The sequence below is a fragment of the Meles meles genome, chromosome X, assembly GCF_922984935.1.
Source record: "Meles meles chromosome X, mMelMel3.1 paternal haplotype, whole genome shotgun sequence".
Taxonomy (NCBI): Eukaryota; Metazoa; Chordata; class Mammalia; order Carnivora; family Mustelidae; genus Meles; species Meles meles.
Genome location: NC_060087.1, coordinates 82,749,333 through 82,775,447, shown reverse-complemented (window position 1 = coordinate 82,775,447; position 26,115 = coordinate 82,749,333). Strand labels below are relative to the sequence as shown.

General features: G+C 38.8%; 1 protein-coding gene across 1 annotated transcript; it reads right to left on the bottom strand.

Annotated features, from left to right (window-relative positions):
• Window positions 1-10,206: 10,206 nt before the first annotated feature.
• On the bottom strand, window positions 10,207-25,307 carry TNMD (tenomodulin). Its single transcript, XM_045996055.1, has 7 exons — window positions 25,216-25,307; window positions 24,922-25,053; window positions 15,852-15,992; window positions 15,540-15,641; window positions 12,515-12,668; window positions 10,720-10,886; window positions 10,207-10,420 (listed from the first exon to the last, which is right to left on the bottom strand). The coding sequence occupies exons 1-7, from the start codon at window positions 25,261-25,263 to the stop codon at window positions 10,211-10,213; spliced, it is 954 nt and encodes a 317-aa protein (XP_045852011.1). The 5' UTR covers window positions 25,264-25,307; the 3' UTR covers window positions 10,207-10,210.
• Window positions 25,308-26,115: the final 808 nt, after the last annotated feature.

Sequence of the window (26,115 nt, the reverse complement as noted above, 5' to 3'; positions counted from 1 at the left end):
GGAAGAATACTATTATGTCCAGGATCCTTTAAAAGTATTTTATGAGAGGGGTATAGAGAAGGAAATAGTGATGTTTCAAGTGAGGTTAAGAAAGATAGGGGGAAAAAAAATCAAAGGTCTGCTTTTGAAGACCTGATCCACCTAAATGCCAGGTAAAGTTCAGAGAGAGATTTATTATGACAACTATAAAGAAAACATATCTCTTTTCTAGGCTGATGTCTTCAACTATGTTTATTATCTTTTAGGCATTAGCATGCTTTCCAAAAGCCATGCCAAGTCTGCTTAATACACAACTGGTTCTTTTACATCTTCCACACATGACCATTTCCAAGCTATGGATACTGTGCTATTCAAATCAGGCCAGTGTGTAGAGGTATTGAATGTGGAGCCTGCAGGAATTGGGAGTGCAGAGGAAGGTGAGCAGGTTTTACTATGTATCACCATCAACTCTGTGGTGACCTTGGAAATTTTTTTGTGACCTTGGAAATTTTGCTTAATGTCTCAGTTTTCAAATCTCTTAAGTGAGGCAACAATTCAGCTGGGAACATGGAAAGCATTATAAAAGCATTATACTGGGTATTATCACGATTGCCTACTAAATTGAACTTGATCAAGTAAGCATCTGATAAAGGGCTGTACTTCAAATCTTTTTTCTCTCTTCACAATTTTGTAATTTTGTATCTTAGTGAGCAAAATAGAAGTCATATCATAACAAAGAAAAAAAAGCTAGTACTTTCCCCTTTTTTAATGTAGACAGTTAGTGTGACATAATGGTTAAATACATTGGCTTTGGAGCCAAACTGCCTGCCTTCATATCCAGGCTCTGTCACTTACAAAGTGTGTGACCTTGGGCAATGTCTCGGTTTCTTCCTTTGTAAAATAAAAATGATAATATTTCCTAACTCATCCACAGGCTTAATGAAGATTAAGTTAGTTGATATAGGTATCCCCTGCTCTTTAAATTTATCTTAAAGAGAGAGAGAGAGAGTGAGAGAGCCCTTCCCAGTGCTTATGTGTACCAGAGGGTGGGGAAAAGCAGAGGGGGAGGGAGAGGAAGAAAGGGAGGGAGAGGAAGAGGGAAAAAAATCCCAAGCAGACTTGCACTGAGGGTGAGCCTGATATGGGGATTGATCTCAAGACCCTAAGATTATGATCCAAGAGGAAACCAAGAGTCTGATGCTCAACCAACTGGGCCACCCAGGTGTCCCTCTCCTGCTTTTAAAAAGTTCACGTTTTGCCACTTTTGGATAGCAAGGAAAACCTGCATAAGAAAAGCACTTTGTGGTGGGCAAAAAGAAAATGCTCAAGAAATCTCCATTACTATTGTTGTTATTATTATTAACTAAACATGCTCTCCTTTGGCTGGTCACCTAACAGGAGCCCATAAGGCAGGGAGAGGCAGAGAGCTAGTATGTCTGAGAGCAAAGAATTGGGAGGCATTCCTTCAGTACCATCAGGGAGATCATACTTCTGATGGTGATGTTGTTGACATATAAGTCAGTAATTATTCTGACCACCCTATTAGGGTGTCTTGCAAAGAATATGTCATAGTTTAAAAATGTATTCCTTGAGCTATTTGCATCAGAATCATCAGGGAAGGGAAGAACTGATAAAATGCAGACTTCAGAGTTTCATCCCAAACCTGCAGAATCAGATTTTCTGGGCCTTGGATCTAAGACTGTATATTTTTAAATAGGCACCCTGGGAGCTTTGGATGCAGACTAAAGTTTGAGAACCCTGGATTAGGCTATGTTTAGATATGGTTTGATCAGAATCCAATGAACAACTAGTAACACTGAGAATAATGTGAAATGACACTAGTGTATGAATCCATATTCAGCTTGACCGGGAGGTGCTCTGACTTCACATTACTTCTGCTCTCAGGCTAATGAATAGTCTTTTTTTTTTTTTTTGGTAATTTTTGAACTCAGATGGCAAAATATCCTGTTTCTGGGCATCATAAACAAATTTAAAATTCTTAGTTCTATAAGGCTTTTGTCAAATAAATTTTTGATGCTCGCTGTAGCTCTCAATTTTGCCAGTAGGGAGCATAGTAAGTCTATTGATCTTAGGCTTCGTATAACAAAGAAGTCTGAGAAGGTCTTTTCTCTATTTTAGTATAGAAATCTTTTCCTGGGGGTTGGATAATAGGAGACAAGGGCCAGTTCTATGTGGGGTAGGAATGTGACCTTCAGAATAGGATTGCTCATTTTTCAAAGATGACACAGAATAAAACTTTTAATTCTATAAATTTTATATCTGAAAAATATGATCTCCTAGACTTCCTACCCTATAAAGTGAACAATAGCCCTTCTTTCATGAGTAACATGTATTCCCATTGAGCACTTTTGAATAAGGTGTGAAATGTAGGGAAATATGTAAGAAAAGTTATGAGATGTTGAATCATTCCAGTTTTAAAACAACATGCTTTGGCATGCAAAATTAGACACCTAGAGGAAAATAACCTGAATGCTCGAAGAAAGATAAATTTCAATTTTCTATGTTTTGAGGTGTGTTTTTTTTCTCAGCTCCTATAAACCATTTAATTTTTATCTAAACACAAACTGGAAGGGCACACATTTGAAGGCTTTGACGAAAAGCTAAAACAGATCGACTATCTCTCCCCTTCTCCTGATCCCTCAAAGTCAAAATATCTGAGACTTTGGTAGCAATACTCAGATGAAAACATTTCTCAGTGTTTCTGTAAAACTATTTATAAACTCAAAGGGAAGGATTAGTTCATTAATAAAATGTAGACACTAGAAAAACAAGTTTTAGAAAAAAATTGGGCCCAATATCAAGACAAGTAGAATTTCTGTGAAGAAATCTCTCAATACTTGAAGTGGGCTTCATTCTTAAGATGCCTAAATATAATACTGAGTCAAAACACTAGGGAATGTTGGTTAATATTTATTGAATACCCACAGTGAATGTACTGTAGAGAATCAATTTGTGTTGGTAGGCCCGAAGACTGTAAATAAGTTTCAAACTAATAATTTTTTTTACGTTTTCTCTGGTGGCCTAAATAGTCATCCAAGTTTCTCTGAATATAAAGGTTTATACTCCTGGGATTGGCCTATAAATTGGTTACAGCCTTTTATATCTCCAAAGCCATATTCACAGAGATGATGGATGGGATCCATTGGTAGTGCAAAAAATGAAGATTTAGAAAAATAAATGTGGATTATTGGCTACTTGAAAGAAAACGGAAATTTCCCTGGGTGACAGTAAAATAAAACTTGTTTTTTCTGGCCTTAGATTCTCACATCTGCTCTGTGTATGATGTGTTGTGAAATTTGCTTTACTAGACACATTTTGATTCCCCATAATGTAGAAGATGAACTTTTCTAGTCAATTTAAGTCTGTCAAAACAAAACCTCTTTGATGAATAATATTCATTTTGTAAAGGTCTTACTCCAAAAACTCATAAGGGTTTTTGAAAAAAAAAAAAACCTGTCCCTATACTTTTCTTCAAATGGTGCTCTACTTTGATTCCAATATAAGAGCTATAGATATTTGTAAGTTTTTCTTCTCTCCTTCTTCCAACCTGTTCTAAATCTTTTAGAATCACCTCCCCACTTTGCTGATAAAAGTGAAAAACAAATAAAAGCCTTACAAAAGATAATAGTTAATGGAATTATTTGCTTTGTGACACATTGTTTTTGAGCATGATCTACAGACTACAACTCTTTCATATCATTGTATCAAACCTAGACATGTGGGGTTAGTCCTCAGCAGAATTGTGAAGTAAGTAAAATTGGTTTTGGCTCTTCCTACCCTCAGCCTTTCAACTTGTAGTGTCTTGACTTCAAGAGTCCTGTGGATACTTTCCCTTAACATATCCTTTATTTGTTTCCCCATTATTGTTTTTTATTTTCTTTACTTATGGTCACCTTCTTCAGAGAAAAAAATTAATCTCATAAACTAGTTTGTGATCATACAAAAATGGGTCTTAATTTGTTAATGTTTTACCTCTTTTCAAGTAGTATATTTACATTCAGAGATTGTGAAAGACAGCAAATGAATACAGAAAAGATGACTTTAATAATAGAGATTTTAGGTCTTATAACAAATAACTGGGTGTGGCCAGCACTGGCACTTGCCACCCTCAGCATAACTTCTTTCTTTCTCAGTAACAGAATCATGGTTTCATTTGTTGTGGTAATGTGTCCAGATCAAAGACTATTACCGATCTCCTTTGAAGCTACATTTGGCCATGTGGCTAAATTCTGACTTATAGCATGTAAGTTGAAGTATCCCTAAAAGATAGAGGGTGGCCTTTTGTCCTGCCCAGCTTCTTTGTGATGTCAGTCTGGAATATGATGGCTAGACCTGGAGTTAGCTTAGATCATGAAATGACATTGAGAATGGAAACTGCATACTGAGGATGGTGGACAGAAAGATGGGTGTAAGGGTCAATTGACTGGACTGCCTAGACTGTGTACTCCTACTTTGTTTAAGTCATGTCATTTTGGGATTTTCTGTTATATGCCACTGAACTTGACCTTAAGGGACAAAAAACAAATATCTTTGGGAAATCAGGAATTTGTGGTATCTCTCAGCAAAATTGGTAGGCTGATCCTGAGAAAACCATCACTGTTGGCTTTTGAAAGAGAAAAGTTCTCTGTCTGAGAGCATATGTAGAATTCTTGCTTTCCTTTTTGAATTTTTCTGAAAAGTTTTCTCATACTTTCTTAACTCTTTAGAAGGTATAGACCTTATGGTGTCAAATGTATTGTAAATGACTAGACAATAAAGAGAATAACTTATTTTCTCCATGCCATGCCACAGTGTCTAGCAGAGTAGAATGTTGGGTTCTTTATATCTTGTAGATCATGTTAGTGTAACAATTACCCTAGATTGATGCACATTGTAGAAAGACACTCTCAAAGAGAGAAGTAGTTTGGAGGAATAGGAAATGTGAAAGGTCAACCACAAACCATTCTGGTTTAAACATAATATGATTTAGCATAACCAGAACATCAAGAGCTATTATTGGGAACATGGGGAATTTACATCACAGTGGTGCACTAGAGAGATATATATGGCCAGAGCAAAGTGGTTGTGAAGTGGCTACCCTCACCACAAGGAACAGATTATTTTAGTGGACACAGTGAATTTGAGAGCTGGCATGCAATACTCACCCCTTTGCAAAATAAACAAGCTCAAATCCCTGTGTTCTATCTGTAGCTGGTCACATTGTTGCTTTCTTGCTTTCTACTTCAGCAACTCAATCATAGCTAGGGCCTGTACCCTAAATCTCTTACCTTTGGCAAGTTTCTTGTTCCTTTTTTTTTTTTTTTTTAAGATTTTATTTTATTTATTTGACAGAGAGAGAAATCACAAGTAGGCAGAGAAGCAGGCAGAAAGGGAGAAGCAGGCTCCCTGCTAAGCAGAGAGCCCGATGTGGGGCTCGATCCCAGGACCCTGAGATCATGACCTGAGCGGAAGGCAGAGGCTTAACCCACTGAGCCACCCAGGCGCCCCAAGTTTCTTGTTCTTGACTCACTAGTGATTGATATGGGTATGAGCCTGAATTGTGTTTTAGTAGCCAGAATCTCTGTAAGACCAGCAAATACTGCTGTCAGTGGAAAATTCAGAATGGCAAATGATAGCATCAGCAGGGAAGGATAAATATAGACAGTATATTCATGTCGCTTGTTAGGCTAAGATCATCTCAGAACTGTGGAATTGCTGGTTTTTGTTTGTTTGTTTGTTTTGGCTGAAGGATTTATGGTGGCTTAGTCTATTTCCCTTGGTTCAATCTGCCTCTCTCTGAGCCCTTTTAGCAATGACAATAGGTCTGAGTGTCAAATAAGTGAATGGAAGAAAAGATAGGCAAATGGAATTCAAATATCAAAACACTAAGCATACAAATGACTTTTCACTCATTAGGTTACACAATGCCAGAGTTGCCTATTAATCTAAATAAATGATCAATGCAGTCCTTGGGTAAGTAGCTTTCATGGGAATTAATTAAAGGGACTAGAGGAGACTTAGGAGCAGGACTTTGGAATGAGCCACAAACGATATTTTTTTGTGTGTGTACAGTAATACCTGGTTTTTAATATGGAGGCACTTTTCTTTCTTGTTAGGGAACAGCATGTTGTCAGCAAAATTAAGCCCCAGAATGAAACTTCTTCAAAAAAGGAAAGCCAAAATGAAATCATTTTTTAAGGGTATAAATAGAATAGATCCACGCATTTCCTGACAGCCCGAATGAGAAGGTCCATATTTATCTCAGTAAGCTTTCAGCGTTAGACTTTAGGAGCCAAAGTGACAGTTTTGGACTCAGCCAGACAGTGAGCCTTATATATAAAGACTCAAAATAGATTTCCTTTGCCCCTAGTCCTGCCAAAGAGCCATTTTAGGTGTGCAGGAAGGCGCTGAGCACACTAATGCATAGTGCCCTTATGCTGAGTGGGAGCAATGGATGGATGGCTTTGCCTCACCTGACTTTCTTGATTGGAATCTAGATCCCCAAAGAATCCGGAAGGTAATATGATATTTCTTGTGATTTCACGGCAGATGTGACTTTTGCCTTTTTTTTTTCTTTTTTATACATGGATTCATTGAAAATGGAGAAGAAAATGCAAAAAGCCTGCATTGTAATGGAAATAGATAATCAAGCTGTGGGCAATCATTGATGCTTTTGATCATTCTGGGATTAGAAGAATTCTTCATACTTGTAGAAATGGACTGTGTCAAAAGATACGGAATGCAAAAATGGTTTTAAGTAAAATAGGAACTTTCATCCCAAATTTCACTAGAACTCAAGGCCCACTTTTTGTAGTAATATTCTGAAGAGCCTCATAGCTGTGCTCTTTTACAACCTCCTGTTTTTCTTTGACCTTATTCCCTCTCTTCTTTCTCATTGTTTTCAGCTAGAAAAAAAAAAGAAACAAGAAGAAACCAGAGGAGACAAACCATAAGAGACTCTTAATCTTAGAAAACAAACTGAAGCTTGCTGGAGAGGAGTGGGGTGGGGGATGGGGTAACTGGATGATGGACATTGGGAAGGGTATGTGTAGTAAAGAGCACTGTGTACAATATAAGACCGATGAATCACAGACCCATACCCCTGAAACAAATAATACACTCTATGTTAATTAATTGAATTTAAATTAAAAATAAATTTTAAAAATTTGGAAGACCACCTGTATGCTTTTAATACTGTGCTAGGTACTGGACAGAACAAAATGGGGAGAGTATGGGCCCTCTTCTAGAATTTGCAAGTTAAACTCCTATGTAAATGATGTGTGCATTGAGTAAGATATTAACTTACACAGGCATAGAATGAAGCAGAGAGGATTTAGGTTTCATGTTTAGGTAAGAAAAAAGTGGGTTTTTACAATTTCCTCAAATTAGTGAGAGAAAACTCTGTAAATGAGATGGAATGACTACACAAATAGAGCATGAAACTAATGTGACTGAGACAAGCAAAGGAGTAGGTAGCATAGTGAGAGAAGAAAAATGATATGAAGTGGTGCTGAGGAAGTGGTTTGAGGAAGGACTATTTGAATGCAAGTTAGGCCTAATCCTTCATGTAGTAAGGAGCTATTATAGACTTTTAGGACGGGAAATGGCATTCATAAAATCTTTAAGTGAAAAGTTAACTCTATCTAAAAGTGTTTGTTCTAGTTTCAGCCTACAGCCTGGGGGCTTTGGTAGCCAGGTTGTGACAGCTGTGGCTTAGACCATAAGCATAAGTGAGGGGTGGTTTAGGAGGGCACACTGGCAGGATTTGGTGAGAGACTGGAGTGGAGGACAGGGAACATTAGAATTACTGCAAGGTCTCTGGCTTGGGAGGTCAGACTTACTTTAGTGTCACTTCTTGTGCTGCTGGGGAGGCCGGGCTTAGGAAGAGGTGGTAAAAGGAAAAGAGGCAGAGCTACAGTGGGGTTGATCTGAGGGCAGTAAAATGTTTGATATAAGGAGTTTGCACAGAACTCAAGCGAGGGGCAAAAATCTCTGATAGGAGATAGATGCCACATTTCCTCTCTTTCAACCTGACCTGGGCCTATATGAGGTGACAGACTAATGTACTAATGTGTTTGGTTCTGTTTATTGTTTTGGCTTGTTTTTTTCTAAACACAAGATGATTTGAATGGTTCTTTAAGGATGTCCCTTGTATTTTCTTTTGAACTCACAACCTGCCTCATTAAAGGGATTACATTTTCCCAATGTGAAACTATGTGCAGGTTGAGGTATCTCTTTTGATGCAGAAATGCTTCCTGAATTAAAATACGTGAATAGGAACTCTTAGCCCTAAAATATGACATGGAACTTTCTATGCCATGTGTGTGTGTGCAACTGCCTGGGTGTTTTCACACATATATATTGTATGCCCTATACAATTGTAGTCAAGTTATGTCTAAATTTCTGTACTTTGGCTTATATATTTTGGATGTCCTGTTTTTCTTTGGAAATAGGGAATACACCTTCTACTTCATCTGTACCCCGCAGAGCACAGTATATATAGTACAATGTAGACTGCATAAAATTGCATGTCTCAGGAATTTAAAATTATTGGCTGATCTGAAAAACCACTGTTAAAAATGAATAATTTATTTAAAAACAATGATAGAGAACTTAATAAAGTCTGCACAAACTCAAATTTATCTCTTTTTTTGCATTTTTATACTTTAGCTATAAATTAATGCTTATTTTTTTTTCTTTTTTCTTTTTAATATACTAATAATATTTTTTTTTCAGCGTAACAGTATTCATTCTTTTTGCACAACACCCAGTGCTCCATGCAAAACGTGCCCTCCCCATCACCCACCACCTGTTCCCCCAACCTCCCACCCCTGACCCTTCAAAACCCTCAGGTTGTTTTTCAGAGTCCATAGTCTCTTATGGTTCGCCTCCCCTCCCCAAAATTAATGCTTATTATGATAGTTGAAGTATTCCAAAATTCTCAGATGTCTTCTAAATCATTAATAAAAAATAAAATTTTTTCAGTGATGCTGCATTGTTAGATATGTGAAATTGCTCATTCTGTGAAAATTGGTAATCCAAGTATGGCATGTATGCTAATTATCAATTAATGACTGGTTAATTTTAACTCAGCCTTGGGCAAATCTGTTTCTATTTGCTCCCTCGACTATTAAAAAGGGGGAAATGACTCCTGGCCCACAGGCATCTTGGTAAAGATTTTACTCTTTGAAAATGCTTTTCTATTGGAAACTGCCAGACAGATATTCTCATGACACATTAACCTTGAATTTGAGCAAGAATTATACTAGAAGTTGTGACAGATTGGTAGGCAGAAATTTTGAAACTAGAACTCGCTGGAACATCAAGATTAACATTACATTCTGACCGTTGCTTTTTCTCTCTCCTTTGCCCCTTTTCTCTTTCCCAAGCAAAGTACTGGGGGATAGGAAACTAGGCCTTAACCTTCCTTTAAGAAAGTGACATACTGCTAGTTGCTTATGTCTTGGGAGGGAAAACAAATCCCCATTTGATTCCTCAGCTTGGTGATTTCCTATGATGCCTGTTTTTGTGAATATTTATGGATTCCCCCTTTCCAGACAATTGCCTTGGAAAGTTAGGTAAGTAGACACCGATCTGAAGAGAAGCCAGACCTGGAGGTTATAATATATTGAATTTGTCCAAAGTTGAGTTCTTGTTTACAGGGGGATAGCCTGGGACCCCTTCTGCTAGGTTAGCTTTCTCCTTTGCTGAGTCTGAGCACTTGGAATATTTTCGTCCTTGTAACAGATGCTTGAGAAAGACCACAATATGTCTCTCAGATAATTAAACATTGGGGCTCTGCACAAAAGGACAAGTTTTTATGCATCATTTCTGGGGACATTTTATCATCAGCCACTCATTTCCACTTTCTCCATACAGCATAATAAACTATGGTATGGTATTTGAGAATCCTTATGCTTTGCCCTTTCCCACTCCCCAAACCTGATACAATGCAAGTTTCCATCATTGTCATCCATATTAGACAGATCTGTTACATTTCAGTTGCAGAAAACATTCTTAGCAAACACTTACCCAGTGTGTTCAGCAGCAATCAGGCTATTGATGATGATGTAGAAGTTTATTAGAACATGAAGAGAGGAATTACCTATAAGTAATTCTGGAGTGTTGGCTACTAGGAGCCAAGTGCCTCATAGGCAGAAATTCATTGAATAGCATGCATTTATTATATGTTGGCTGCCAGAAGTTTAAGCACTTGAGCTCAAACTTGCTATTAGACCCTCCCCAGCATGCGGGCCACCCACCAGTTGCAAGGCATGATGACACGACAGATAACCCGCCCTCCTTGGTAGCAGTATGGATATGGGTAGTAACCTAGTAAGGGTTCACAGACGCGGCGGCAGTAGCGGTTGCCTCGACGGCAGTAAATACAACAATAACCTCTCTCATCCAGCATGGGGTCAAATTCTATTCCATTTTCAGTCTGAAAAAAGAATAAACTGGGGTTGGAGGGGGAGGTTCACCAAGAAGAGGACCACCAAGCAGGGAAGGACTACAAGACTACCTGAGTTGGGGACTGGTGAGAAGTTAAATTCCTTAGTCTGATAAAGATTAATCAAGATTGATTATGAATGAGTCTCTTAGGGATTCCAAGTTTCTTAAATATTTTTTTTTGTTAAAACAATGATCATTCTCCTTTTGAGGACCTTGATCTAAGGAGTAGTGAGTTTTTGGGGGGCTCCTTGCTATCCGTCTAACAAGAGTAACACGAATATAACTCACGTAGTCATTTATTGGAAGTTCTTCCTCGCTTGCTTGTCTGGCATGGCGGGTCTTTTCCACTTTCACTTGAGGGACCACCCACTGCTCGTTTTGTTCAATCCCTTTTTTTTCACTGGTAGGAAAGTGAAGATCTTCACCATCCTCCTCAAAGTCTTGTAACTCTGAAACTAAGGTAAGAAGCACAAAGTTGTGATTCACCTGCTTTGAAAATGGTTCCTGAAAGAAGTGCTTGGGGTTATGGTGCTGAGAATAGAGAGTTTCATTTTGTCTTCTCACTGCCATTATTTAGGCAAGCATGAACCATGTTTCCAAACTCCTACAGCTACAATTTTAAAGAGATTTCCCAAAACAAATCTGACTATTCCATGATACACAGACTTATTCTTTGCTCATTTGGCATCAAGCACTTACTGCTTTGCCTTACTAGCATCCTAATTTTAAAAATGAGGACAATGGGGTGGGGGGCACCTGGGTGACTCAGTCAATTGGGCGTCAGACTCTTGGTTTTGCTTGGGATCATGATCTCAGGATCTTGGGATCAAGCCCCATGTGGGACTCCATGCTGGGTGTGGTGTCTGCTTGGGATTCTCTCTCTCTCCCTCTGCCCCTTCCCCCTGCTCACATACTCTCTCTCTCTCTCAAATAAATAAATAAATAAAATCTTTAAAAAAATGAGGACAGGGGACTTATGTGTCTCTCCCACAATGATTTTACCTATGATAGGTGCTCAGTAAATATTTTTTGGTTGCTGGATTTGATTTGGTGTCCTCTGTCTTCCTCCCCTTTCCCCTCTCTTTCTTGTCTTAAATTAAAAAAAAAAAACACCCTCCTATTTAGAAATAATCTTACATTTTACAGAAGAGTTGCAAAGGTAGTACGAAGTTCCTATATATCTTTTATGTAGTTTTCCCTAATGTTGACATCTCACATAACCATGGTACAATTATGAAAACTAAGAAATTAACATTGGTACAATACTATTAAGTAAACTATAGACTTTATTCAGATTTTGTTATTTCCACTAATGTCTTTTAGAAAAAGAACACTGAAGCAGATGTTCTAGCATCTAGTCCAGAATATCACATTGTATTCAATGTTTTTTTAAATTCAATTTTCTTAAGCTGCCAAAGAGTACCAGTAGTTGCCTACATTGGTTAGAGTGGCCTATCTTGAGTAATACAGTAATCTAGACCTTCTAGAATGAACGAGGCCAGACTCTCTGTTAGCTGGGCAAAATAAGATGTCCAGAGACCTTTTTCTTCTTCATGAGCTGACTGGAAGTTGAGAGCTGGACTCTTATACTCTAGAGCTGCAACCCTCAATTACTTTTATAGTGATTCCTATGGCAGCCACAAAGAGATCTGTATTATAGTGACCGTCTTATCTTCTTGGGGGGAATGCCACCATTTGACACACAGAATCATTCTTGAGACAACAGGGCATTGTTTTGGCTCTTCTCTCCTCTCTTCTTGGGTTGAGTACATAGTGGTTTGAGGAATAGCTTGGTATCCTGATGGCGATGAATATAGATGTGCAAAGGAAGGTTAGTTTTTTGCCATCATTAGTTACATTAGGGTGGTATTACTTTTGCTGGGATATTTAAAAGCTTGTCAGCATTAATTTATCTGATATATAACTTAGCTGTGAAAAATTCCTTCCTCTTTTGGCAGTCAGCATATATAGTTTCATCTAACAAGATATAAGCTGATCATCCTTTTCTTAGAAACGTAGTCTCTAAATGATGGGAATATTAACCTCTTACTGACTTTAAAAAGTGGAGGAGGAGAAGGCATACCTGCTATTAGAGTGGGATTAATCCAATACATGGTCACATTATCACAAATTTCCAGAATTTTGGAATTTTTCAGAAAGTCTCGGTTTTCAATAGGTTTTTCTGCTGGGACCCAAATCACAGACTGTTCAAAAAAAGTTGTGGTAATTTCTTCATTCTGAGAGAAGTAAGTTCAAGGTAGAGATAGGCAGAGAAATTAATAAAATGAGTGAGACATTATGGGATACTGGAAAACACTCTCTTTTGAGTCTGAGTAACAGTTCCAATCCCAGGGCTGCCAGTGAAGTAGCTCTGTTTTGTGCATACAGTAGGCGCCCTTGGGAGAGTTAAGAGCTGATCCCTCTCTGGGGTCTAACGGTAAGGCTGCTTACTGTAACAGGAGTTTTTTCTGCTACCATTTCACCCAGCTAGGAAGGCTATTCATCATTTTCTGAGCCTCCCACTGGACCACGTATGTTTTAATTGGGCTTCTGGAACCCTGAATGATGTACATTTGTTTTTGCTCCTTTAAATGGATGTTGTGAGTGCCTGCCATGTTTTAGGCTTGCAACTAAGATTGCAAACAGGATTTGATCTCAAGTTGAAAAATAGCTTATAATCCAAGCTGATGAGATCAATTAAATAGCAACCAAATCTAATATTTGGGTTTTACAAGATTTGCCTGTTAATGGTGGCTAGCTGTAGTACAAAATATGTTTTTTTTGTCTTAAAGTCAAATCTCCAGCTTATGACTTCACTGGCCTTAACACTGTTTTACTCCTTTCACTCTAGATGTTTACAGTTTGTCTCACAGTGTTTTTTTCTTATATTCAAGAATATGACCTTCTCTTTGGTTTCTCATACTGGCAGTAGTTATCTTGTATACCTACTTCTTATTCACGTGTCTTTTGGGCCTTGACATTTCCTCCTACTCTTAATAAGGCTTTTACTTTTTGGTTTCTTTCTAGCTTTAGTGTTTTTAGTGTTTTCAGTGTTTTTATTTGTTCTTTGAAATAAGGCTTTGTATAATTTTTCCCCTAGTCATTTAAAGCTCTCAAGTCTTAGCTCTCTTGCCCTTGAGTCTGTAAAGACCTTGGGATGCATTGAAAGGGACTGTAGAAAAAATGAGGTTGGTGTACTGACTAGCTTTGTTAGCAAAACCAGGGCTATTTATATCACTGCTCTGCATGTTTAGCATGCGCAAACCATAGATACAGTGGTGAAAAGTATGCAATAAAAGGGGTTTTGTCACCCAGAACTGCAAACTTATTTCATAAAAATGTCTGTAGCCTGAATATATATATGGGTTTTCCTGAAGATAAAGTAATCTCACTATCACGAGATAAATACATTATTTAAAAGATGTGGCAAAATTAATTGAGGAATATATTAGGGTCAAAATGAGACATTATGGGCCTTTGCCTTTATATTTTTCAGAAAAATTTACCTTGTTGCTTTAGTTCAGGGCTTCATTGCTGGCTGGCCCTACTCAAATGTTTACATTATTTTCTGTAAAAAGCAGCATTTAGTACCTTTTCATCTTATCAATTCTCCTTTCATCTTACCCTTGCCTCCTGCAGTAATTCTTAATATCCTGGAAGTTGTTCTGTTCCTCAGATGCATTGAATTTATGCTTATTTTTATTGTATTTATGTATGTATGTATTTATTTATTTTTATTAATGTATAATGTATTATTTGCTTCAGGGGTACAGGCCTGTGATTCATCAGTCTTACACATTCACAGCACTCACCATAGCATATTCCCTCCCCAATGGAATTTATGCTTATTTTAAAAAAAATCTTCAAAATTTTTCACTACCATAGGCCTTGAGAGCACAGTATCATCTTTGGGAAAGTTTCTTTTTTTTCTTGGAACTTCTAGGAACAAGGGTTTGTAATTTTTCTGGCCATAAGGAGACCAGTGGTATGTCTGGGGGAACCAATGATAGCTCCAAGACTTGGGTAAAGGAGAGGATAAAATGCTCCCTATCCCACCTCACCCCTGCCCCCAAAGTAAGAAAAGCAAAAGCAAAAGATAAATGGGCAGCTGATAATTAAAATGGACAGAACTATGTAGGAAAATAGTGACAAAGAAAGGGGGAGAGAGAGAAGAAAGAGGTCTTTACAGTGTACAGAGAGGCCACTGTGCCCCTGCTGTAATTTCATTTTAGATTTGCCAGTTAAACAGCAAAACCAAACCAAACAAACTAAACAAATATTTGTTTCATCCTGGCTACAGTGGGAATGTGCTGCAACAAGATGGCCTTAGCTAAGGTTCCCCTTACTGCTTCACTGACAGCAACACACTGTAGTTATAGACAGAATATCAGGGAAATACTAGAGCTTGAAGGGCTTTAAGGATGGCTGTATTATAGGCCATAATCCTCCATCTCCCACTAGGTTTTTGAGGGCCATTTAGTGATTGTGCCAGTATCTTAGCTTACCTTACCCTGGCCTGGCAGTATGTTTTCAGAGAATTTGTATTAGACTGTAGTTCTCATCTTCTTTGCTTTTGCTTTCCCAAGTAAGGTTAATCGCACATTATTTCATTGGCAGCCCAGCATACAATGGTAAAGTGAATGAACTGAAATTTTTAAAATAAGTGAATGCCACAGTATGATAAAAGTGGCAAGGATCTCAGATGGCTTTGGGACTTTTGTTTTTTAAGACTTTATCTTTAAGCAGGATTGTTTTTGTTCCTCCAACTTAGCTCTTTTAACTAGAACATTGGTTTGGAAGCAAACGCTCATAATGTTAATGGCTACCTAGGTATAAAAGTATAGTGTTGCACCTAACAGCACGAACTTTAGTTTTTTGAAAGGCCTGAGTTCAAGATCCCAATATGCTCCTCACTGTGTGACCTTGGGCAAGTCACTTTTTGGTTCTGAACCCAGTTTCCTCGTGGGAAAATGAGGATAATGATAACATCTACTTATAGGGTCATCGTGAGACTCAAATGAGAATAAAGCATTTAGTACAATATCTGGCACATAGCTAACACCCAATAAATGATGGCTTTGCCTACCACTATTAATATTCTTACATACCTCATCTATTTCCTCCTCTGGTTCAGAAAATTCAGGAATCACTTTAATCTGAGTTTTGATGAAGCATTTTTGAAGACCTACAAAGTAGATGCCAGTGTAACCCTATAAACAGACAAAAAAAAAAAAAAACTTCCTGAAATAGCCAACGTTAATGAGTTCCCTGATCTATTAAGGCCCCAGGATGGCAAAATCTGAATTCAAAGGAAAGCTTTGTCTTATAAATTAAGTGGAGGCTAAAGGCTAATTTTAACTTGACTAAAATATTCTAATATTTTAAGTGGGAGCCCTTGGGAAGTGAAATATCCAACTTACATTTTTAAAATCATGTATTTCCAATGTTTCATCAGTGCCATTTCCACTTCTGAATATTTCAGTTCTGGTCACAGGATCAATTTCCATGTAAATCTTTTTCTTCTCTCCATTGCTGTAGAAAGTGTGCTCCATGTCATATATCTGGAATAACAGAGGAGAACAAGCTCTAAGATACTCAGTGTGTCCCTTTAAAGGATGCTTTAATTGGGTAATATCTGGGGCACCTTCTCTTTCTGGAGTCTTTGTGCTGAGGTGCCATCTCAACAGCTTACCACTGGGATTTCTCTGAGACTCAGGATTAAAGTGAGGTGCTTTTTGGCACTAGAGCTGATATGGGGATCCCTTCAGAGCCAGTATTTTGTATTCAACCCAACTTGCTGAACTAATCACTAAAATTCCAACAGTTTTCTTGGCAGCCTTGACTAAATAGCAAATGATATTTTTGCAAACCAGCCTGTAAAGTATTTTCTCCTTATGTTAAGCAGAGGGATCACATAAAACTGATGCTTCTTCTTTAAGTTACCACTTCCTTTCCAAGTGCTCACCCCATCTCTCCCCCTGAAATTCACTGGGGCAGAGAAAGAGATTTGAACACATTTAGAATGCTTAGGTATTGCTCTTTATCTCTTTATCTCTCCAGGGCTTTAATATTACCTCAGTAGTCTTGGGTCTGTCTTTTATAGAATCTGAAGACCATTTACCTTGGCCAATATGAGGTAAAAGACTTACCCTTACCTCAATTGTTTCTTTTTCCCCTTTCAACTCCAGGAAACATTTATTGCCTTCCTCTGACCTTCTCTTTTATGGGCTAATCAAACCTTCTCAGTTTATTCCCGAGTTCTGTTTTCCAAACCTAATTCGGTTGGCTTCAAATTCTGTTGTATATAGAATTCAACAACTGTGTCAAGTGCCTTGCACTAAGTAATATGGTATCTTCCAAGAATAGTACTTTGGAAAGTCTTCTTATCAGGTCATTATTGAGTGGTTGCAGCAGAACCCCAGACTCTTTCTGGCCCTCTAAAAGTGACATTTTTTTCCTTAGGACCAAGAGGACCAGTCCCATCAAGTGTCCCAGTTTAGGAGTAAGCCCATTACCTATAACTAATGACACATTTGTAGCTAGAAACAAACAACAAACCTAAAGTAATTCACTACCTGTCACAAACCAAGCCAGACCTAATGGAGCCATGATGAAATCTGTCTTATCCTTGTTGTTAGGATGCCTTCTACTATCATATTCATTTTTCCTTAGGAAAAAAAATTTGGTGAACTGAAATCCTCCTAAAACAAATAATCTATAGAGACAAAGTTGCTTTCTAATGACGTGGTTCCCAGTGACAACCTTTTAGAACTTGTACTGGCTTGGGTTGCTTTTTAATGTTTGCCAGTGTCTGTGACTGAATGTTAGTTTAACCTGGTTAAATTTTCCACAACTCAAGTGGAGAAACACATTGGAAGGGTTTGTAGAAACAATGTTATTTCAAGTGTGAAAAGTCTATGTAGCTGCTGAATAGGAAGAGACAACGTCATTTACCTCTCTATAGCTCTGTAATGCCTTGGACAGGGTCAGTGCTTAAGTATTGAGTGTACTCAGTTATTAGGTTTTCAACATGAGTTTTTCCCACCAATGACAAATTCTCATCTTCATAAAGCGACATTTTGAACACTGGCGAGTTCTTTTAAGAGACTGTACTTTAAAAGGGGAAGGAAAATGGTATTTACAACCTTACAGCAACTGCAGAGTTAACTTAGGAAGTCTGGCCTGGTTTGTGACAGGTAGCAAAAAAATTCCTTTAGGCTTGTTATTTGCTTCTAGTTATAAATATGTCCTCAATTTCAGCTCTGCAGTCAGTTTGAGAAACTTCTACCTGTGGCAACAAATTGCACTCTCAGTCCACCTGACCTAAGTAGAGGACAGAGGCAACAACTTCAGATCCGGGCTTGTCAGATCTCCCAACAGAAGAGAATTTCTTCAGATATATTATCCATTGTTGAGACAAATGTCGACACTACTAGTCATTTGTTGGGGGTGGGGTGGGATGTTTGTTTCATCAGTAGCACTACTGATGGATTATTGCATGGAAAAATGAGGCTAGAGACTAGGGGATGTTGGAATGCTGCCTACCTGGGCAAAAGAAAAAATAGAGGCTGTATTTTCAATCATTGGTAGAAGACTATGGAACCATACTAGTGACATTTAGAATTTCAGTGTACTTCTGTGGAATGAGTTTTCCTGCACTGTTGGCAATACACTTCACTTGGACACCTTGCTAGATGAAAGCTGTTGGAAACAGCCAAGCTCAGCAGATCTTGATTACTTTCAACATTCCTTCAAAGAGGTTTTTTTGTTTTTTTTTTGTTTAATTTTTTTAAAGATTTTATTTATTTATTTTACAGACAGATCACAAGTAGTCAGAGAGGCAGGCAGAGAGAGAGGGAGAAGCAGAGTCCCCAGTGAGCAGGGAGCCCGATGCGGGGCTCGATCCCAGGACTCTGGGATCATGACCTGAACCGAAGGCAGATTATTAATGACTGAGCCACCCAGGCGCCCCCTTTGTTTAGTTTTGGTTTGTTTTTTGCTTTGGTGGGTGAGAAGGGGTCCATTCTGATTGTATTCACTAACCAGCTTATTGGATTTTTTAAAAAGCAATGATAGGTTGCTTAATGGAGTGAGATCAGAATGACTTCATTTATGTGTGAATCCTGGAGGAGGGGTAAGTGGTGGAAAGCTACATATTCACTCAGATGGAATTCTACTATCAAAGGTGTCCTTTTGGAACAGACTGTCCTTGTCTAGGAAGATGATGCCGGTGGCCCACTTTGGACCATTTGGGGATGGGTTTGAGCAAATCCAGACATACTGTCTCGCCCAGGTCCCTGTGGAGCACATTGCCTGGGTAATGGCTATGCAAGCTCCATTGGCCCATATGGAGACTGATCTCATAACTTTGGCTTCAGAAATACTTTTCTCTCTACTAAGCTCACTGGCTCAGGGGCTGAGGGTCTTTCTGGAGATGAAGGAATAAATAGTTTTGTCCTTTCCAGGCACTAACTAAAGCAGAGACAGTATGACTGGCCTGAGAGAGGTATGACTGGGCTCTTAGTAGCTCATCTCACAGTGCCCCCCAACTCAGCTTTACTTCCAGAAGGACAGAGCAAGGACAGAGTGTATTGAGGAGTATCTGTCAAATTGGCAAATAGGGACAGTTAATCACTGGTGTTTCTAGGAAACCTAGTTCTTTTCATATCCTGTTCATTTTGTACCTTCCTAGTCCTTCCCCTTCTTCCCATCTCCCTCTATCCCTTTGTCTTCTGTCTAGACATCTAGGAATCTCATGGTGTGCCAGGCCCTTTATGTCAAAGAAGAAATCAATTTGACAAATGATTTCACACTAAGATGATAGTGATGGGTATTTGTGTCTTAAAAAAAATGAGTGCAATCTTTAACTCAAAGGAATGAATTACTAATGAAGGATTTTAAGCAGAATGACACCAGGAATAAGATATTTTGGAGACAAGAGCATCCTTCCAGCACCATTCAAATAGGTTCCTATTCTACCCATATGTAGGGCTGGCCTTAACTATAAGGACCAGAAAACTGGAGCGGGACAGGGAAGACCATGGACTGGAATATGACTCAGAAGTGAAATGAAATAGCTATGTGATTACATTCAGGCACTGAGAGATGTAAGAAGACCACAGTGAGAAAACATGGGGCAAAACCAAACTCATTTCTCTTCCCTGCCCAGGACTTCTTTCCTCAATCCAGTTAAAGCCTCCACTCAGGTAGCAAATGAGCCCTAACAACCCCCTTCAACAATTTGCCCTGTTTCTTGCCTCAATTGCCAATTGCACAAATTGCACAATTGCAATTTGTGGCAATCTCTGAGATTAGAAAAGAAAGCTTTTTATAAAAAATAATGTTGCCTAAGACCTCAGTGTAATGGATCTGTTTTGGGGCCAAGTACCTTTTTGCCTTTCCTACAAGGGATTTGAGGACATTTGGCTTAGGCTTGCTTTTTGAAGCCTGCGATTAATCTAGCTGCTCTTCTCTCCACCTTCATCCTTTACTGTCTGTTTAGGAGGTACACTCTCCAAAGGTGAAATACATGCTCAGAATAGCTGGCTAGCAGGTGTTAAGCTGGAAGGAAGGGAAGGGAATGCATTGTACCATTTTATTACCAACCTAGCCTGTGGGAATTAAAGGACCTCTGGGTATTTCTTTACCAACACAGAGCAGACAGATTGTTTCTTATGCAAAGTTGGACTTCTGCATCTTCAATCACCAGTTCTCAGCCCTGAAAAAAATTGGCATAAGCAGCACAGACATTCCTGTTTTCAACAAGAAAAAAACCATTTCTTTCATCTACAGGCTCAAGCTGGTTGAGAAGTTTTCCCATACCCACTGTCCCCACTGCCCCTTAATCTTAAATGCAACATAAGATTAGTAGAAAGAATCCTTAGACCACGTGCTAGTCCAAGCCTCAACTCTGCCACTTAAAAGCTGTGTGACCTTGCACAAGTAACCAAGTTTCTCTGGAGTTTCAGCTCCCGTCTTTATCTCCCATGCCTTAGCAGATGCAATGTTGAGTAGTTGACAGAATTAGTTCTGCTCAGATTTGGGCTAACACCTGTTATGCTGATGATCAGACTGTGACTCCCTGTTGATCACCTGGGCTTCTTTCCCTGTACAGCCCCAATCCCACTCTCAGTCTCTAAGCTCCCTTTGAGGATGCAGGTTTTCCTTGCTGGATCCACGTAGGCTGCTCAGCAAATGCTGCCTTAAGAGAATGAAGGGACTGAATAAGAAAGTGCTCTCAGTAGCCAGAGTCCTTGTACACAGAACTGACGCTGCCTCTTAATAGCCCAGAGCAAGAGCTGGCCCAGTGAGAGTTGCTGTTTGTATGAGGGTGGACTTTGCTCCTGTGATAGTTTGGGAGGAAAATAAAATGAAGAGAAGTCTTCTTTTTTAAAATGCCAATGTGGCACCATCTGGTGAAGCTCAGTCCCTCTGCTAAAGAGATTTCTTTCAGCTACAACTCCAACTTTTTCCTTGAGTGTATGAATGCTTCTCCAGATCCACATTTTACCCACCAAACTGCGGCGGTGTAGGAAAGCCCAGGGAACTCAGGAAGGAGAGTTGTATCAATTGTATGCTAACAAGAGGAGTAGAAGAAGAGAGTGGGTCTTCGGCCAACGCTAGCATTAGAGAAACAGGCATAGGAAAGCTGGATCCAGACTTAGCAGGGAAGTGTTTTTTCCAAACAAAGGATTTTCAGCCTCCAGTGATAATTGGGCTTGCAATCCTGGGTGAGGCTGTCTTAATGATTATTTGCAGTTGAGGTCATGGGGGAGAGGGCAGACAGATGCCCAACTAGCCCTATCAGTTCTCTTCTCATCCTGATAGTATGTGGAAGTTATGAGGACCCTCCCAGTAATCTGTTTATTGCTGTGTGGGCCTTACGACTTATGGTTTCTGAAGAGCCCTAATAAAGTCACTAGGCAGTTCCTGGGTATAGCAGGAAGGGCAGAATTTCACTTATTTAATTTATCATCCTTCTGCCTCATTCTTCAAAGGATTGGAGGGACTAGGTAATAAGGTCTGTGATGTATCTATAAATTGTTGGTTTAAATGCCAGGATTTTTATGACTTGTTTTCTCCATGTTGGATTAATTAACTGGGGAGTTGGCTTCTAATTGTTTCAAGTTAAATGTGTAAGGCAGGGAGGTTTAAGGAAGAATGTTCCTCTAGGGAATTGACTTCAAAAATCCCTAAGCAGTCACTGCCTGGAAGTGGAGCCTCATTGTGATGCATTCTCAAAATCTCTGGGACTGAATAGGTCCCTTCTGCTTGGTTGAGAAAGCTGAATATAGAGTTTGATGGTCTGGCTTTCATTCAGCTCAAGTGGCTCCTATATGTGGTTGTGGGTTAGGGGTCTCTAGTCTGTAAGGGAGTGCAGCAGCTATCCCAGAATTAATCCCTTTTGTTTCACTTCATTTTGATGCCTTTCTGTTTCTGGAGTGTGTGTGTGTGTGTGTGTGTGTGTGTGTGTGTGTGTGTGTGTGTGTGCATGTGTGTGTGTGTGTGTGTGTGTATGCAGGTGCATGTGTGCTCATGCCTGAAGTTAGGAGAGGGGATCAAGCATGGCTTACCCCCACTTTAGGATCAAGAATCTGGAATTTTGTACACATCAAGGTGGGAGGTAATGGCAGGAGAGGAATGACTTACTGTCAGGGAAATGTCAACACCAGATGTGAGATGTTGAGTAAATCCTGTTTATTTTAAACAGATGACAAAAAAAAAAAAAAAAACCACACAACCAAAGTAAAAAGGAGATATGATGGTGGCTAGAGGAGCAAATACTAAGAGCTTGGAGGAAGTCCCAGGGGAGCAAACAAATCACTCCATCCATAAGCACAATAGCATCAACAATTCTGTCCACCAAGGATCTCACAGTCCCCACAGGTCTCATAGACTTGTAAAAGAATGTCCAGAAGAGTCTGGATTTTAATCGGTTAACTGTTGTTTCTCGCTAGACCATACTCTTAAGGGGAGAGTCTTTAATTTGTGCAAGATGCCTGGATCCTTTTCCTTTGCAAGTCTTCTTCCAAGACTAATCTGACTACTTCTCTCTTCCAGGATTTGTCAGTCAGCTCCAAGTCAGGCATATTGGCAGCTGTAGCCCTTGGAAACATGGATGGTCTCTTGGACTCTTTGGGGATTAAAGGTAGTGGTAGACTGAGGGAAGCATTTACATCCCCAGCTGGTTCCTTAGTTTGCAATGGACCCAGTCTGGTCTTGTGGCAAAGGTCAGGACTTAAATATCCAAGACAATAAATTGCAACACCCCAGTTGGAATGGAGAAAAAATAAGCTTGTTTATGGTGGAAAAAGTTGACCTAGGAGACACCTATTGTCTTTTACCAGATTACTTTGCAATAATTTTGTTCATTTCTGAGAATCCCTTTGGTCAAAAGCACATCCCAAGATGTATTACTTCATGAGAGATTTGATTCTTGATAAACTTTATTTGATAGCATACCCCACCTCTTTTGTACATGCACTGACTAGGTTTTACTTTCGGTTTGAGGAGTCACAGAATTGTTCCTTATAATGCATTAAAAAGAGAACTGAGGTGAGAAGCAAAGATGATATAATACGGAAGCAGAGGAAACCATGGACCCTATTAGTGAGTTTCGCAACTTGCAAAATAAAAGCAAGGTCCCACTTAGTCATTTATAGTTGTGCTGAGACAAATAACATTAGAAAGTTTAGAAAAACATATAAACTCTTTCAAAATAGCATTTGCAGTACCAACAGCTACAATAAAACAAGAAAGGCCATCTGGCCCCATGTGTAGTCAGGCTCATATAGGTGGTCAAAAGGGCTAGATACCTACTACACTGAGTTAAGTACATTACGGCCATGGAGCACAAAAGAGTTTATTGTCCTCTAACTCACCTATAATTGTCTAAAGGAGCCAATATTCAATTTGTGGGACAGCACATCACCGAGGGAATTAACTAAGTGGTAGAAGAATTGGATTGGAATGCATTTTGGCACTTTTATTAATTTGCTGTTTCCTTTCTGATCTGTATTTCTTTGCCCACCTTGATAGCTTGCATATAAGTGGCTTCTCTAGAAAAATATGTGAACAGAAAGTAGTTTAGAAGCTGGGCACAGTGCAAGAGATGAGAGGGGGAGAAAGAGAGAGAGGAGGAGGAAGATAGAGGGAGAGAAAGAGAGAGAATGAGAGAAGTGACTAACTATAGGCATTGGGTGATGTCTCAAATCCTTTCTGGAGCAAGGTATAAATAAAAAGGCAATCAAACAAGACGGGTTCCTTTGCTTTTCATTCTCCTTCCTACTTAAACTTGGTAAGATAGCCTCTGGAACTAAATGAAAGTGGGTATGGCAATAGAGGTGAAGAATCCAAGGGTAACTATGCCTTATTTCTTGGTTTTCTTTTGGACACCGGTCCAGTTAATTTTCTCTTTTCTGCCCTCTGCCTCTCCTCTTTCAACAATCCTTATTCTTTCCTCTTGGCTCCTATCACTCCTTTGGCTCCCAGTAGTCCACACCAGCCCATTTTCTTCTTGTCTCTCATTCTCCCTCCTGGATATATGCCTTTCCCTTCCTACATCTGTTATCAAATAGAAATGCATGATAACAAACTAATTAAAAAGTAACAACAATCCACATGCAGAGAGAAAAATATGGCAAAGACAGAAAACCATCTACACACCTTGTAGCCTTTACATTTATTACTTCTCCCTTAAATGGAAGTTGTTAGCATGAAGGAACTATTATTTTCCTTTCATCATATCTAAACTTGCTCACTGTATGTGAGTCTGGGAGTAACAATAATATTAAGGTACACTAATATCAACTACAGTGGCCAGCTAGGTATACCAAGTGATCTTAATAGCAGAAGATTTCTGAGATACCTGTGATTAATGACTTGGTGTCTCTTGTTTGTACCTTGTGTCATTACTATCTCAGCAGGTCAGTGACAGCTGTGGCTGGTGAGGAGCTGAAAAGCTCTCCTTTTTTTTTTTTAAGTCATAAATACATGTGAAGTCAGGTATGAGAATCGCTTCTTCTGAAAAGGAGTTTGCTGCCTGTCCTCAGAGCAGATGCATTAAGTCAGAAACATAATCCCTGAAAATCCTTTGCTGCCATTTCTGGTGATTTCTTATGCAGTGGTATAATTACTTTTCCATCAGTTTCTGCCCAGATAATTGAAAAAAAGATGAAAAGTATTTTTTCTTACAGTAAAAATTTTGCTTCTAAGAGGAATCTTAACTTCTTAAAGCCAAGCATTATAAAAAAGTGGGTAATTCTACTCCTATCATTACTAACTGAAATACAGAAAACATAGTATTCCCCCACCAAAATAATTAGGCAAATAAAAGAAAGCAAAATCTTAATTCAATTTTTCATACCATCAGAAAATATATGCAAAATGGACTGAATGATTTTCATTTCAGAGTAATATACATGTCAAGCACTAATTAAATTCAATCAAACTCAAAACAGAAGCAATAGATATTAATGTGCATTTACTTACTTTTTTGGGTGTCTCTGGCCAGAAGTGCTTGCCTCCCCAAAACAGGACAATTAGAGTTAGGGCCAGGATACCAAAAACCAATCCACAAATCTTAAGTGATTTACATATCTTCTTGGATTTAAAAGCTTCTGCCTAAGCAAAGAACAGAGAGAATAAAACAATACACTAGCTCTTAAAATAGCAAGCCATAATTCAAAGTCACCTTTGATTTCACTTTCTAATGTTCACATTGCGATATGATAAATCTGTGAAACCATGTTTCTGCTCAAAAGGGAAAAATATGAATCAACTTACATTTAGAATGTGACAGTCCTCACAGTTCTCTGGAGGATTCTTTGCCATGCTCTCTCAGCACACAGTACTCTTCCTGCTTTGAGAGGACTGAGAGACCACTGCTAAGGTGGAGTTGCAAGTGAGTCAGCTAACAGATGCCAGAGGAGAAGCTGAATTTATATGGCTCAAATATGTCATACCAGAGCCTGAAGGAGCCCAGGGGGCTCCTGTGCTGCGATTTGTTACATAGATATACCCATATATGTATATAACTTCTGTGCACAGAATTCCATCCAGAATGGCAAAGACAGAAGGTTATAATGAAAACTATTGTCTTGGGGGTTGGCTTGGAAGGGGACCAAGCCTAGGACACATTGAAATGATTTTTCACTATGAACTTAAAATATCAGTGGCACATGTGCTGCATACTCCAGAAATAAGCAAACAAAACAAAAAAGGAATGAAGTCCTGATTTCAATTCCATTTGTTTTTAACAAATACTTATTTCAGGGATATTAAATGTCAGGCACTGTACTTGGTGTTGGAGATTCAGAAATGAATAAGGTACTGCCTCCTCCATTATGATAAAGCTCTTTGAGGACCGAGATCAATATGTACTCAACTAATGACAGTTAAAAACAGGATTAAAAGATTAATGATACATTTTCTCTCTCTCTCTTCATACTATCTGATTATTTTCCTTTCCTGAATTCTCTTCCTCAGCTTGTTCTTTAATGTTAATATTCCTTATGGTTCTATCCTTGATGATCTTCTAACTCTATATGTACTTCTTAAATGATCTCACCCACTCCTATAGTTTAAAGTGTCAGCTGTGTATCAATTATTTTTAAATCTTTTTCTATAACCCTTTTCTATCTCATGAATTTCAAAGCCATTTTAATACCTCTACCTGGTGTACCT

What these genes read in the sequence shown, in the direction of transcription:
- TNMD (XM_045996055.1), bottom strand. Translation starts at nt 25,263, where the DNA reads ATGGCAAAGAATCCTCCAGAGAACTGTGAGGACTGTCACATTCTAAAT. An exon ending in AGGACTGTCACATTCTAAAT is followed by an intron (nt 25,054 to 25,215) that starts GTAAGTTGATTC and finishes TTCTTTGCTTAG; the next exon opens with GCAGAAGCTTTTAAATCCAA. An exon ending in GGCCAGAGACACCCAAAAAA is followed by an intron (nt 15,993 to 24,921) that starts GTAAGTAAATGC and finishes CTGTTATTCCAG; the next exon opens with ATATATGACATGGAGCACAC.